At 48.1% G+C, this 14,526-nt stretch overlaps 2 protein-coding genes across 10 annotated transcripts in view; one reads left to right on the top strand and one right to left on the bottom strand.

Annotated features, from left to right (window-relative positions):
• Window positions 1–183: 183 nt before the first annotated feature.
• On the top strand, window positions 184–8,320 carry PIGH (phosphatidylinositol glycan anchor biosynthesis class H). Of its 8 annotated transcripts, XM_036433639.2 has the most exons (5): window positions 191–471; window positions 3,898–4,212; window positions 4,844–4,927; window positions 6,643–6,767; window positions 8,215–8,320. In XM_036433639.2, the coding sequence occupies exons 1-4, from the start codon at window positions 292–294 to the stop codon at window positions 6,733–6,735; spliced, it is 672 nt and encodes a 223-aa protein (XP_036289532.1). In that variant the 5' UTR covers window positions 191–291; the 3' UTR covers window positions 6,736–6,767; window positions 8,215–8,320. The 8 variants fall into 8 exon arrangements, with proteins under 8 accessions (XP_036289570.1, XP_045435491.1, XP_036289550.1 ...); XM_036433677.2 differs by lacking the exon at window positions 8,215–8,320 and having other exon boundaries at window positions 184–471; window positions 4,003–4,212; window positions 4,847–4,927; window positions 6,643–7,254; XM_045579535.1 differs by lacking the exon at window positions 4,844–4,927 and having other exon boundaries at window positions 185–471.
• A 63-nt stretch (window positions 8,321–8,383) lies between these two features.
• PLEKHH1 (pleckstrin homology, MyTH4 and FERM domain containing H1) overlaps window positions 8,384–14,526 on the bottom strand; it is a 54,249-nt gene continuing 48,106 nt past the window's right edge. For both annotated transcript variants that reach the window (XM_045579515.1, XM_036433617.2), the window contains exons 25-29: window positions 12,608–12,750; window positions 12,354–12,483; window positions 10,898–10,984; window positions 10,671–10,817; window positions 8,384–9,700 (exon numbers count right to left, since the gene is read on the bottom strand). In XM_045579515.1, coding sequence (XP_045435471.1) covers window positions 9,542–9,700; window positions 10,671–10,817; window positions 10,898–10,984; window positions 12,354–12,483; window positions 12,608–12,750 — 666 coding nt within the window. In that variant the 3' untranslated portion in view covers window positions 8,384–9,541. The remainder of the gene's footprint in view (window positions 9,701–10,670; window positions 10,818–10,897; window positions 10,985–12,353; window positions 12,484–12,607; window positions 12,751–14,526) is intronic.

The following is a 14,526-nucleotide window of genomic DNA, read 5'->3' on the forward strand; positions in this document are numbered from 1 at the left end:
AGACAAAAAGCCCGTTAATAGCGGCTTTAAGCTGCCCGCGGAGCGGCCGGCCCCCTGGGAGGCTCTGGAGTGGACAATCCTAGGAGCGCAGCCCCGCGGGAGCGCCAGGAACGGACCCAACGAGACCGCCGCGCCGGCTCGGCGTGCGGAACTGAGGCTGCGCGGAGCGTGAGGGGGCGTGGCCACCCGCCTCCCGGAAGTGGGCCGGAGGCCGCCAGAGGACGCGGGCGGGCGGGAGGCTGGGGAGGGCGGCCGCGGCGCTGGGCCCCGCGGGGTGCGTGTCCTCCCGCCATGGAGGACGAGCTGACCTTCTCGGACATCTACGGCGGCCGCCTGGCGCTGCTGCGCCGCTACTACTCCCCGTCCTGCCGCGAGTTCTGCCTCAGCTGCCCGCGGCTCTCGCTGCGCTCGCTCACCGCCGTCACCTGCTCCGTGTGGCTGGCGGCCTACGGCCTCTTCACCCTCTTCGAGGTAAGGCCGGGCCGCCCCTCGCTGCCGCCGGGATGTTGGGAGGGTCTGAGGGGTCGTGGGGTCGAGCCGGGACCTCGGCGTCAGACCCTCCCGCAGTCGTCGGGCCGGCGGGCGGGAACTGGCTGGCCCTGGGGACGCCGTCCCGCTGCTGGACAGCTCTTTCCATCCCGGTTAGTGGAGTTGGTGCCCTGAACTTCCTCCCTCCCTTGGATCGCTGCTGTGCTCTCGTTCCACCCGGTGCACAGCGGGTCCTTGCACGACAGCCTAAAACTTCAACTCCCATGCGCCGTGGAGAGCTGTTGGGTTAATCGTCCTCGCCCATCACTTCCCCTCCTCGGGAATCACTGCTCCCCGCACCTTATCTGTAGCTGCGCAGAGACTGTTGCTGGCTCCACGGTGTCTGTGTGTGTGTGTATGTGTGTTACACACACATACAGACGTTATTTAAAAAATATATATTTTTTATTGATTTTACACAGAGAGGAATTGAGAGGGATAGTCAGAAACGTCCATGAGAGAGAAACATTGACCAGCTGCCTCTTGCACATCCTCCACTGGGGATGCGCCCGCAACCAAGGTACATGCCCTCGACCGGAATCGAACCCAGGGACCCTTCGGGCCGCAGGCTGATGCTCTATACACTGAGCCAAACCGGTTTTGGCCAGACGTTAGTTAAGAGCTTCACATGGACAGTTCTTCCTAATCTCTGCTTTTTCAAGGCAGTCTATATCCCCCTCCTCCCAACTGCTTCCCCAACTTCAAGTACTTTCTAAAGAATCAGGACATTTCAGAGATGGGATAAAGAATTATGAATTTCCAGACCATTCCTGTTGTCCCAGATGTTTTCACATCTCTAAAAATGGAATTAATGTCTGCCATGCCAGCTCCACAGTATTGTGAGGGTCATGGACAGTGGTTTTGTGACTGCCCTCAAATAGAAGGAATCACCCTCATTGTCTTTTTCAGTTTCAGATGTAGTGCCCTGAATTGAATGTTATTTCAGGAGTGATCTGGTGAAGAGTAAGCACAGCAGTACTATCCTTTAATTTGGATGTTGCTCCCATTACTGCGTCCTTTAGTGCATCCATTAGCTTTTTTGCCACTCAAGCATAGATATGTGTATAATAGGACTGTCTAATTTGAATCAAGTTATATCTAAAAGTTTCTTCGTAAGTCAGTTAAGTTGCCAGGACAGTCCTGCTTCTCCCTCCCCTCCTCCCCCCCAAAAAGATTTAATTCCGTATAAAAAAGAGGTAATATACAAATTGATATTGCAAAAGATGGCTGCCTATAACCAGGCTGGCAGGGGGGTTAGTGAGGGATGACCAAATGACTGAACACGAGGCGGCATGGGGTGGCCAGGCCTTTGGGGGCCGTGAGGGGCAAGCAGGCCAGCAGGAGGGGGCAGTTAGGGGAGACCAGGTCAGCAGGAGGGCAGTTGGGGGCAATTAGGCTGGCAGGGGGGGGCAGTGAGGGGTGACTAGGCCAGCAGGGGGCCAGTTGGAGGTGACCAGGCCAGCAGCAGGGGGCAGTGAGGGGTGACCAGGCATGTGAGCAATTAGGAGCCAGTGGTCCAGGATTATCGGGCCTAAACCGCCAGTCCGACATCCACCAAAGGGTCCTGGATTGGAAAGGGGGCAGGCTAGGCTGAGGCTGACTCCCCCGACCCTGTGCACGAATTTTGTGCACTGGTCATGTGAGGAGGGAACAGATACTTATTAAATGACCAGTAGAACATCAAATCGAAGATTTTCTTTCTCTCTTTTCCTTCCTCCCTCCCTCCCTCTGTATCTCTCTAAAAATAAATTTAAAAAGTTTAAAGGAGGGTATTTTCAAAGAAAATCAGAACTGGTTAATAGTTAAAGTGGTAAAAACATATCTTATTCAGAAACCATTGTGATGGGAGAAAAAAGACCTCAGTATAGAATTGGACTCAGTTCTGAATACAGCATAGACAAGTGGGAAGATATAGTTGAGGAGCAGGGTGGGAGTCAGTGGGTGAGAAATTGCTAAAAGGAAACATCAGGAGCTAAACGGACTCGACAGGATTCTTGTTGAAGACCAGCCAGGTGGGAGTTCTCTCTAAACTGACTTTGCAAGATTCTTGCTACAACTGGGCAATGCAGGCCCAACAATGATGGACAGCAGGGTCAGGGGCTTAGAAGAGCTTGACTAGAGTTAAGTCAAGGAGTGCACCTTGTCAGTGACAAAGAATAATAAGACTCTCCCTGCCCTCAAGGACTGACAGTCACACATTACTGAATTTCTTTTGATTCCAGGTCAGTGATTTTTTTCTGGTGCCATCCTTCTATATAATAGCTTTATCGAAAAAAGAAAACAGTGCCTCATGAAAGAAACACACATTAATAGAAAAACACATTTCAACATCAGAAATGATGAAAAGTTTGTAAATGTGTCTTAGAATCAAAGAAATAAATGCTATCTTGAGCTCTTAACACATCAGGTAGTCATATCAGCTCATCAGTCAGCCTTATATCATTTAGTCACAATCCAAAACAACTAAAACCTAAATGAGAATATCTGTTATTTAACAAAACAAGACGTCAGGAGGTAGGAGGGCTCTAGAGGTCATAAAAAGCTCAGTAGATTGGTTGTTTTTTTTTTCCATCTTGGTGTATTCTACTTGTCTTCAGCCTAGCTTTCCACATGGTCTGACAGAGTCCATAGTAGTTGCAGATATCAAAACGTCAGGATTGCCTGGCCAGTGTGGCTCAGTGGTTGAGTACTGACCTATGAACAGGAGGTCACAGTTGGATTCCCAATCAGGGCCCATGCGTGCTTTTAGGCTTGATTCCCAGTAGAGGTTGTGCATAAGGCAGCCAGTCGATGATTCTCTCTCATCATTGACGTTTAAAGCTCTCTCTCCATTTTCCTTTCTCTTTCTGAAATAAATAAATACATATTAAAAACAAACAAACAAACAAATACCCCTCAGGATGTAGGGACCTAATCTTCCTTAGATCTTTTTTTAAGATGGACTTGGTTTTCCAGAAACCCCTCCAGGAGATCTTCCCTCACATCTTCTTGGTCAGAGTTGTGTCACGTGTCCATTTCTAGCCGGAAGTGGGAACCAATCATGATTCATTCCAAGTTCTATTAGGAAGGAGGAGTGGTTGGGTTGTATCTATTACACTGTGCTAAGCATTTTGTTATTGTTCAGTCTGTGATTTTGCACTACATATTATTCTGAGGGAGAGTGCGAGGAAAAGGTCTGAGTCCTTAAATTGCAATTTTGGAAGAAAAATCTCTGATGGTGGGTATTTGCTGATAGAGGTTCTCTTCCACAGATGAACCCGTTTGTTGTCTGGATGTATTTCATCATATGCTTTCATAGCTCTGCAGAGCACAAGTGAAAGTGATTTCCTCTTCCTCCATGCACGTTCCTCTTACCTGTTCAACTCCCAGCAGAACAAAGCTTTTCCTGCATGGCCTAGAGTTGACTCACTAAACAGTGGCATATGCAGAAGACCATCTGGTAATCTTACTGCCGGTGTCTGGCTCTCTCTTCAGAACAGCATGATCCTCTCTGCTGCCATCTTCATCACCCTCATAGGCCTGCTTGGTTATCTCCACTTTGTGAAGATTGATCAGGAGACTCTGTTAATCATTGATTCCCTGGGCATCCAGATGACTTCATCCTATGCATCTGGCAAAGAAAGCACCACCTTCATTGAGATGGGCAAGGTGAAGGATGTCATCATTAATGAGGCTATTTATATGGTAAGTATGTAAATGGTACCACAGGCCTCTTTGGAGGCGTAGCCCATTGAGTGTGCCTGGATTTGAACTGTTTTAGTACCTAAAGTATTAGATGTCAAGAAATTAAAATTTAGGACTCTGCTCCAGTACTTGCAGTGTTTTCTTTTTGGGCTGGCATGTCTAAAAACATAAAAGTAACTTATATTGAAAAAAAAAATATGTCCTTTTATATTATTTATTTTTAGAGAAGAAAGGGGGAGGGAGAGAAAGAGATATTTGTTGTTTTTCCACTTATGTATGCCTTCATTCGTAGATTCTTGTATGCGCCCTGACCAGGGATTGAATCACAACCTTGACATATGGGGATGATGCCCTACCCCAGTGGAGCTACCTGAGCAGGGTGTCCCCTTTTAAAGAGACACAACAGGTTCTCATGGATAGGGAGTCAGCGTTTCAATTTTATTTTCGGCTCAGCTTCAGAATAATCTCTGGTGGTGATTGTTGCATGAGAATGTACTTATCCCTCACTTCAAAAACTATGAAGTGTTCTTCTTAGAGATAACCATTTATGAAAAAGTTTTAGCCGTCCCTTGAAGAAAAAGAAAACAAAATGAGTTTCCCTTAGATCTCTATTTGGTGTGTTTTCTTACAGCAGAAGGTGATTTACTATCTCTGCATTTTACTGAACGATCCGATGGAACCAAATGGGATATCCCAAGTAGTACCGGTCTTCCAGGTGAGCACAGAACACTTGGCTTAACTTTCTTCTCCAAAGAAATCCTCTACCCTCCCTCCACTCCTCTGCGTGTCCACAGCTACTTCTGTACAGTAGCAGTGTAAACTTTTGTTGTCAGGAACATCTGAGGATACCTGACGGCTATTTTTAGTGAGAATTGGGATTTTAGTTCTTTTAAGAGCTCCTTTTTGAGGCAAATATAGGCTTTCAGAAATATTACAAATTTACATATATTTTAGGGAAAAATAGATAGCAACTTCTGCCTGCAAATCACTATTCATCTCCTTGGGCTCTGTCAGTCTACCAATATGATTTTATGTAGATGTTATTGATCTACACATACTGTTATACACTGTTTTGCACCTTGCTTTTTAAATTTGACATGCATATTTTCATGCATCTACAAAAGGCCACTGTACTTATTAAATAATTATACTATCATGTTAAGTATCAGTTTATTTAGCCACTCTATTGCTAACTTTTGAAATCACATCCAGGGTATTTTTTGCTCTTCTCTTATAAAAAACCACTTATATAAACATAATTGTAATAAATCCCTTTATAAGTGTATAATTCACATATACAGTTAACTGCCTCACTGCCCTGTTTCTCAAAGGATTTAAGGCAGCTGACCTAAAATTCTTTTGCATTATAGTTCAAAATTAATTTATTAAAATTTATGATAGCTTCATGGATTTTTTAAAAATATATATTTTATTGATTTTTTACAGAGAGGAAGGAAGAGGGACAGAGAGTTAGAAACATTGATGAGAAACATCGATCAGCTGCCTCCACTCTCTCTACTGGGTATGTGCTCACAACCAAGGTACATGCCCTTGATCAAACCTGGGACCCTAGAGTCCACAGGCCAATGTTCTATCCACTGAGCCAAACCGGTTAGGGCCCTTCATAGATTTTTACAGTATTTGAGATTTGGCTCCAGAGATTGGACAACTTTATATACTTTGGGGCAGAGCCGCGGTTTGCCGCTCTGTTGACTGAGTCTGCCGATCACTGCTTTGGGGGGATTTGTGCTTTTCTAGTCTTGGCTAACAATGGGTATAGCTTTTTTAGTTTAGTATGTCAGTAAAGGAATTAAAATGTTTAAATTTGTACCTCCTTAAAGACAGGGACTTTTCGTATTTCTTTGTATCTACCTATTACTATTTCTTGTTTTAAACTATCCGTACCTCCTCTCTTAGTCAAGTAGAATCTAGATACTGACTATGTATTTGTAACAATTTACATATTTGGTTAGCAAACATTTATTTATTAAATATGCCATCCTCATCTTTTTCCCATTCTGTGACTTTCTTTTAACTCAGTTGTATTACATCTCATTATACACAGTATTTGTCAATATACAGTAAATTACGCTGCCCTTCTTTTCTCTGAGGACTGTTCCACAGCTGGTGACACTTCCCAGGAGGGTCTCCTTGTTAATCCTCATTCTTGCTCGTAGATGGAGATCATGAAATTTATAGTTTACAAACTGTTGTTTGAGAACCAGCTTTTGAGAATTCACAGGCGGGGCTGCGGGCTTCATAAGAGACTCTTCAGCAAGGTGCTGAGGCCTGAACTCTGCCCTTCTGAGCTCCCGCCAGTGCCTGCAGACCCCTTGGTGTGGGTGAGAGATTGAAGTTGCACATGGATGCAGCACTCCTCAGCTCCCCCTTGTTCACCTTGACTGTGCCTTTCTTCCCTTTGGCCTTCAGAGTGCCAAGCCCCGGCTGGACTGCTTGATTGAAGTGTACAGGAGCTGCCAGGAGATCCTGGCACACGGGAAAGCCACACCCACAAGCCCATGAGCTCCAGCATCCAGAAGGCCAGTACTGTCTCCGTGGGAAGTGACCCCTAAGCCCTTGGGCTGGTATATTCTACTATATTCAAACATCATGTGGACACGGTCCTAGGAACCAGGATGATGTGGTGGATCTGAGCCAGAGCAGGTGACTGGAACTCAGCTCATGGTGTGATGTTGAGCAAAGTGTTCCTGGTATTTCAGTGCTCCCCTCCTAAGGTATGTGTATATTACCAACTGAGAGGAGACCTTAAGAAACGGTATGTCAAAGGTCATGTTGACAGAGCACTTGCGAATTTTCTAAACACATTCAAGTTTACTTTTTGTTGAAATTTGGGGAGCAAGACATTGGGAAACTGATGTCAGATCTCTTGAGAAAGATAATTTCCAGATATATAAAATATAGTCCAGCCCTTCAGGCACTGGGTTAGTGGGAAGAAATGTCTTACAAAAGACTAGACTTTGTCCCCCTATCTCCTTTGTCTGTGTAGGGTTAAATATGACTCTTAATAAACAGGTCTCCTTCATAAACATGCACAGTAATTGCCTAGTTCACAGACATCTGCTTTTGACTGACAAACATGAATGTGGCATTTCAGTCAGGGTGTGAAGCACATTAATACTCTTCTGTTGCTCAAAAACTTCTTTTGCTAGGAGAAATGAGACAAAAGTCTAGACAGAAATTCGACTTTGGTTTCCAGGAACATGTTAAAGAAGGATAAACATGCAAAGTATAGAAGCCTTTGTTGGTGGGACAGTTTCTTCTGTATAAAATTCATAAACTAAAGGAGGATTCCTGAAGGATTGGGAAGACAGGGTGGGGAAATAACTTAGCTCCTAAGTTCAGTATGAACACAACTCCATTCTCCCTTACTTTTTTGGAGGGATCCTAATTTTTTTGTTTGTTTGTTTGTTGTCACTTAAGGGTATTTTTTCCATTGATTTTTAGAGCGAGTGGAAGGGAGGAGGGGGGAGAAAGAGAATGAGAGAAAAACGTCGATGTAAAAGAGACACACTAATTGGTTGCCTCTTGTACATGCCCCGACTGGGGCCAAGGATCAAACCTGTAACCCAGCTATATGCCCTTGACCTGGAATTGAACCCTTTGGTGTATGGGCTGCCACTCTAACCATTTAGCAACACAAGCCAGGGCAGATCCTAATTTTTTAAAAACTCCCAGGTAGATAATACTATCCTCATGGGCCTTCGAGACACTCAAGTATCACAAAACCAGAGTTGTCATTTCTGCCTTTCACACCAGCCCTGGAGGGGTTCTCCAGAAGCCTGTGTTATGTGTGATGTGTTGATGTGTTCCAGGTAGGAATGTCCCAACTAAACCCAAATGCTGGGCAAAAGGCAGGAACAGAAATATTTGACCAAACACAACAGGCAAATTTTTAAGTTGATAACTGTATGAGCCGAGATGATGTAATAAATATCCAAGTGGCCGTTGGCAGAGAAAAGGTTCCCCACCCCTGGTGTAAAGGATGAAAGGGGAAGCGTGTAGCAGCTGAAGTGCTCACATAAACTAGTTCCAGCCGAGTGGTTCTGCAGTATGCAACACACATTCTCACATGTACACACACACACACTCTCACACATACACACTTTGCCAGGGTAAAATGCTTCATTCTTGGGTGCTCCTGTTAAGACCATACAGTTTTCAGCACTTTATTGACAAATGGTAAGACTGTCTTAGAGCTATGAAATAAAACTCCGTTTCTGATGTTGGGAAATCAGAGTACCAATGAACTCCTTCGTCTTTCTTTGTTAGGGGAGGGTGGCAACAATGATCATCTCCTCTGCACTCAACAGAAGGTCTCAGTGGGTAGGCGGATACTGGCATCATTAGGAGGGCAAAGGTGAAAGCTACATTCAGTTTCTGGGACAGACATCACATGTCCTCTGTCCTCAAACTCATTCCCAGCAGAGGTTCGCCAGACGTCTTGAGGGGCAGGTCCAGGCCTACAAGCCCGAAGGGGTCTCCTGTTTGTGACTCATTTTGGTGGCTCCCACAGTAGCAAAAAGCAGGGAAACAGTGATGGCCACCTTGTCCTACAGCAGTGAGCACAGCCTTCACAGAGCCCCGTCCAGTGGTTAAAGGAGACACGGGGAGGCCAAGTTAGATCTGCCCTGCCTTAGCTTGTGCCCCCGTGGGCTTAGTCCAGTGTGAGGGACAGCAGCTTCGACCTCAGCAGGGAGAGCTCCTGTCCCTCATCAGAGACAGGAGCTGCTGCCGGAGGGAAGGGGCACTGCAGAGCGCCTGTTCTGGCAGCAGAGGGACAGACCTCCGCTCCTTTTCCTCCAGCCCCGCCGACCCCCCTCCCATCTGTGGAAGGAAGTCTCTTTCTAGTGAGTTCTAGACTTTTGTCAGAGTTGGGGTGAATGGGAAATTTTGGTCCTCAGAATCTGAGGATGTTGGGCAAACTTCAAGTATAAATCCCCACATGAGAACCGTACACAGTATAAAGCAGATTCGCCTCCCTGAGGGCGGGGAAAGCTCTGACTTATGGCACTGACACAAGTCAGAGCTCCCTGTCTGTGTAGAAGCAGGCAGAATCCAGAGCTCAGTACTCTTGTGGGGGAAAAACTGGTTTTTCTACTGGGCCTGGCTTCTTAAAATTGGGCCCTGAGACATAAGGCACCTAGAGCATAGAGGCTCCATGGACCCTGAAATACACACTTCACAGAACCAGCCAGGCAGGCTGGGGAGGGTGTTGGACCCATCACAGTAGTGTCATGCCCCAGGGTTTGTATCTCCCACCCCAGAGGCGCCAGTGGGGGCGGGGGCGGGGGCGGGGCAGAGGGAACGTTCACGGCAGCGGCGGCCCCTTGGCAGCTCGAGGGAGAGACGCGAAGAGCTGCTGCCCAGCCAGCTCCCAGGGCTGGGCAGCAGGGGGCTTGGCGGGAGTGGTCACAGTGATGGAGCAGTGGCTCATGTAGCTGGCCATGAGGAGAGTAGCCTCTGCAATCTAGGAAGAAGCGGAAACAAAGGGCATGAACTGGCCTTGGCTCAAACACGGGCTTTGTCTCTCCCTGGCTATTACTCAGGACGCACAGCCTTCCTGGGCTTCAGTTCCTTCCTCTCTTAAAATTCCCACCTGGGAGAAATCGTCCAAAGGCGGTGTTACTGTGGTTCAGAGGCCCAAAGAAATGGGCGCCCATTGGCCTGGAGGTTCTGTGAGGTGCACAGTCTTTCTCTCTGCCTCCCACCCCCAGCAGGTGGCACTTCCTTTCTGGCTAGCTCCCCGCTGGGGCAGAGGCCTCCCTGGAGCAAAGGGCTGCCTGTCTTCTCCTTTGGCAGAGGTGTGTTCAAAGGGGGAGGAGATCTGGCAACCCCCAACTTTAGGATCAAAGCAACAGGGTTTCCAGTGAACTCTCAGAGGGAGTCAGGAACCTATAAATGAGTCTTTGTAAGTCTTACTTTTGCTAGTCAACATTTCCTGTGGGAATAAAGCCCTTAAGGCAAAGGAGGTCTCTGGGCAGAATTCAAGACCCGGAAGACGGGAGCATGTGCAGCCTGCCCCACTTTGCGACTAGTGTTGGGACAGCAGAGCCCACAACGGATGGACGGATGGGGTGAGAACATCTTGAGGGGGTAGCTGCCTTGGACCTGCTGCAAGGAGAACAGTGGGTGAGCACCCAACTCCAGCCTGCACGGGGCGGAGGTCTGAGGGCAGGAAGGACCGATGTGAAGGGCACAGGAGCAGCTGGCCAGCGTGAGTGCCCTCCCTAGCGAGCCCTGCCTGCCTGCCCAGCGGTGACTTCCGAGGAACTGCACCTGAACCCTTTGGAGCCGGGATTACAGACAAGGCCGAGTTTCCTTTGGGGCAGGGCTCTTCTAGGATACGGTCACAACCCCAGCTTCCTTTCTCAGCTCCAAGTCCGCCCCTTCCTACAGGACAGCTCAGAGCCAGATGTTCCAGGAGCTCTCAGACCCACCTTAGGAGCGGCCATCCGGAAGGTCAACTTGTCAGCCTGGCCTTTTCCAGAGCTCTGGTCTGGAACGGATCTAATCACAAGCATGAAGTCATCCCGGCAGCCACCGAAGGTCGTCACTGAGGAGTAGGGGTAGGTGACACGCACTTGCTGTGGGAAAGAGCGAGTTAGTCCTGGGGAAACTTTCCACCTGCCTCCCGAGCTAGGAACCAGCCCTCTTCCTCCCTTACCATGGTGTTGTGGTCCAGGATGCTGACTCCGTCCTCATTCACAGCAATCCACACCAGAGGGTTCTCCTTGGAAGACAGCGGCACAGGCTGGGGAAACAGGAAAACCCCGTCAGACACACCCACAGCGATGGATGCTGAACCACGAGAGCTTTGTGAGGAAGAAGGCACACTGGGATCTGCTAGGCAGCAGTGATTTCCAACCTTGTCCTTATCTTGGAAAACTTAAAAGATGGCCTCGTACAGCATGCTGGAGCGAACAGGAGGCATCTGGCCTGCGGGCCCTGGCTACCTACTAACCATCCCGAGTGGGAGGAGATCGCAGCCTAGCCCGCCACAGCCCACCGACTGGGAAGCTCAGTGCGCAGAAGAGAGCACCCCGGGCGGCTCTGTCTGAGAGCTTTCTCCCAGCTCTCAGACACTGACGGCACCCCACCCACAGCCTTTCCCAGCCGCAGTGCATCTTTCTTCAGTCAATTTCACAGGGACTGTAAAAGAAACAGGAAAGCAAGAATGCAATCTTAGCCGAGACCGGTTTGGCTCAATGGATAGAGCGTCGGCTTGGGGACTGAAGGGTCCCAGGTTCGATTCCGGTCAAGGGCATGTACCTTGTTGCGGGCACATCCCCAGTAGAGGGTGTGCAAGAGGCAGCTGATTGATGACTCTAACTATCTCTCTCCCTTCCTCTCTGTACAAAATCAAAAAAATAAAAAAATAAAAAAAGAATGCAATCTTAGGGGCGATAGGCCCTACCAGTAAGAAAAGCGGCTATTTAGTGGACAATTCCTGGTATTTTCGCTGCCAGCAGTGCAGTAGGGTAGTCCTTTAAAGGCGGGGGAGGTAAGCATGCCACCTTTTTCAGAAGCTTTCCTCAACTTCCCAGACTGAGTGGTACCCTGTGTTACATGCCCTTATAACTAGTTGATCCTATCTCCTCCTCCCACCCCCCCTCCCCCGGGGTAGCACTGAGAAAGAAGTCAATAAAGGAAAGATGAGGGACACCCAGAAAGAATCCTGGCCCCCAAAGCAATGAATCAGGACCATGTGCTCAGGACCATGGAAATGGCAGGTCAGAAATGGGTGGAGAGATAGCGACCCCTGGTGGTTGCTCGTTTGCAGGCAGGTACTGCAGACTAGACTCAAACATGACCAGATAGGAACAGTTGCTTCAGAACCGTGGTTGACAAACTTTGGCTCACGAGCCACACGCAGCTCTTTGGCCCCTTGAGTGTGGCTCTTCCACAAAATACCACAGCCTGGGTGAGTCTATTTTGAAGAAGTGGCGTTAGAAGAAGTTTAAGTTAAAAAAATGTGGCTCTCCAAAGAAATTTCAATCGTTGTACTGTTGCTATTTGGCTCTGTGGACTAATGAGTTTGCCGACCACTGCTCCAGAAGATACTTAGTGCATTCCTGAGGGGGAGGTCACCACTCCTTCCACTGGAAACCACTTGCACTCACCTGAGCAGCAAAGAGCTTAGCACCAAAGAAGGCCCATTTCCGGGCCACAGTCAGGTAGATGCGGACGCACTCAGGAGGGGAACAGCCTTGCAGTGCTGCCCACTTTGTGGTCAGCTGATCTACGAGATGTCTGGATGGACAGAGGGAGAGACATGGTGCCAGTGAAGTGCCAACATGTCTTCATGGCAGCTCTGAGACCTCCCCAAGCCCGCAGCCCGCATCTCCCACAAGACCCCGTAAGCCCTGCAGCCTACCTCAGCTGCTCAGTGGGTGTCCCGTATCGGTAGCGCCTGGGGTAGAACCTGTCCAGCACCTGCTGCAGGTGGTGCTGAGCCTTGGAAGGGGGTGTGCCCCCAGGGCTTGGCGAGAGGTGCTTCTCCAAGTCCCCAAACTCCACCTGTGATAGAAACACATGGAATCACGAGTCAAGAATCTGGATATGGTGGGGGTGGGGTGGGGGTAGGCTGTTGAGAAAGGTGTAGTACACCCTCTCTTTTTTTTTTCTTTCTTTCATAATTTGACTGGGGAGGTGTGAATGGATGTGAAAAAACACTTCTTGTGAAGTGGCCCTTTATCTCGTTTCACAGACACTAGAGATAAACAAACAACCTTAGGGTCCTGGAATATTAGAGATTATCTAGTCCAGCTTTCACTTTCCAGTTGAGGTTAATTGCCTTATCCAAAGACACAGTTAGTTAGGGGCAGACAGGGAAGACAATGTTGAAATCCTGGCTTCCAATCCAAAAATATGGGACATGGGATTGAAGATGCTCCAGGTCCTCGAAGAACAGTTTTGTTCAATGTCACTTCATTATAATGTTGACGAGATGTTTTGCTTAAAGCTGTAGAACCAGTTGACGATGCTAAGTGGGGACTGACTGACTTTAGCAGAGTTCCAAATGTGGCCTTTGGAGTCAGACACCTGGCTCAACTCCCAACTCTGCCACTTAACAGCTTTGTAACACTGGTCAAGTTACTTAAACGCTCTAAGCTTCAATATCCTCACCTATTATGTGGGGATGAGAACTAAATGGGATAATACATCCTATATATAATAATAAAAGGCTAATATGTAAATTGACCAAATGGCAGAATGACGGGTCCTATGACACACCCTGACCACCAGGGGACAGACGCTCAATACAGGAGCTGTCCCCTGGTGGTCAGTGCACTCCCACAGGGGGAGCACTACTCAGCCAGAAGCCGGGCTCACGGCTGGCGGCTGGCAAGCGCAGCAGTGGTGGTAGAAGCCTCTCCCACCTCCACCCACCTCCATGGCAGCACTAAGAATGTCCCACTGCCAGCTTAGATCCACTCCCCACCTAAACTGTCAGTTGGACATCCCAAGGGCTCCCAGACTGTGAGAGGGCACAGGCTGGGCTAAGGGACTACCCCCATTCCCCCGCCAAGTGCACAAATCTTGTGCATCGGGCCTGAATACAAGTGGGCCTAAGTTGTCAGTCAGACATCCCCTGAGGGCTCTCAGACGGCAAGAGGGTGCAGGCTGGGCTAAGTAAGGTATCCCCCACCCAAGTGCACGAATCTTGTACACTGAGCCTCTAGTATAAAATATTTAGCACAGGGTTCTCTATAGAGTATTTAATACATGTTTATTATATTAAAGACCAGTTATTAGAGGGAAGAAGGAGAGGGAGGGAAGAGGGGAGAGAAAGAGAGACATTGATGTGAGAGGGAAACATTGATTGACTGCCTCCTGCATGCACCTTCCAGGGATGGAGCCTGCAACCCAAGTATGTGGCCTGTCAGGGAATTGAATCAACAACCATTTATTTATTTATTTATTTATTTATTTATTTTATTGATTTTTTTATAGAGAGGAAGGGAGAGGGACAGAAAGCTAGAAACATCGATGAGAGAGAAACATCGACCAGCCGCCTCCTGCACACCCCCTATTGGGGATGTGCCCGCAACCAATGTACATGCCCTTGACCGGAATCGAACCTGGGACCCTTCAGTCTGCAGACCGACACTCTATCCACTGAGCCAAACCGGTTTCGGCTGAATCAACAACCTTTTAGTACATGGGATGATCCCTAACCAACTGAACCAGACAGGGTAGGGCTAAAGATCAACTATTATTATTTCCTCTTCTTTTTCAGCAAGTATATCTATGGGAACCATACAGTATCCCAGATAACCTTTGGCAAGACGG

Source organism: Pipistrellus kuhlii, unplaced genomic scaffold (genome assembly GCF_014108245.1).
Source record: "Pipistrellus kuhlii isolate mPipKuh1 unplaced genomic scaffold, mPipKuh1.p scaffold_m20_p_1, whole genome shotgun sequence".
Taxonomy (NCBI): domain Eukaryota; kingdom Metazoa; phylum Chordata; class Mammalia; order Chiroptera; family Vespertilionidae; genus Pipistrellus; species Pipistrellus kuhlii.

Coding starts and splice junctions, on each gene's coding strand:
- PIGH (XM_036433630.2), top strand. CDS start 292: ATGGAGGACGAGCTGACCTTCTCGGACATCTACGGCGGCCGCCTGGCG. Junction 472..3,897: donor GCCTCTTCACCCTCTTCGAG/GTAAGGCCGGGC, acceptor TTCAACTCCCAG/CAGAACAAAGCTTTTCCTGC. Junction 4,928..6,642: donor AAGTAGTACCGGTCTTCCAG/GTGAGCACAGAA, acceptor TTTGGCCTTCAG/AGTGCCAAGCCCCGGCTGGA.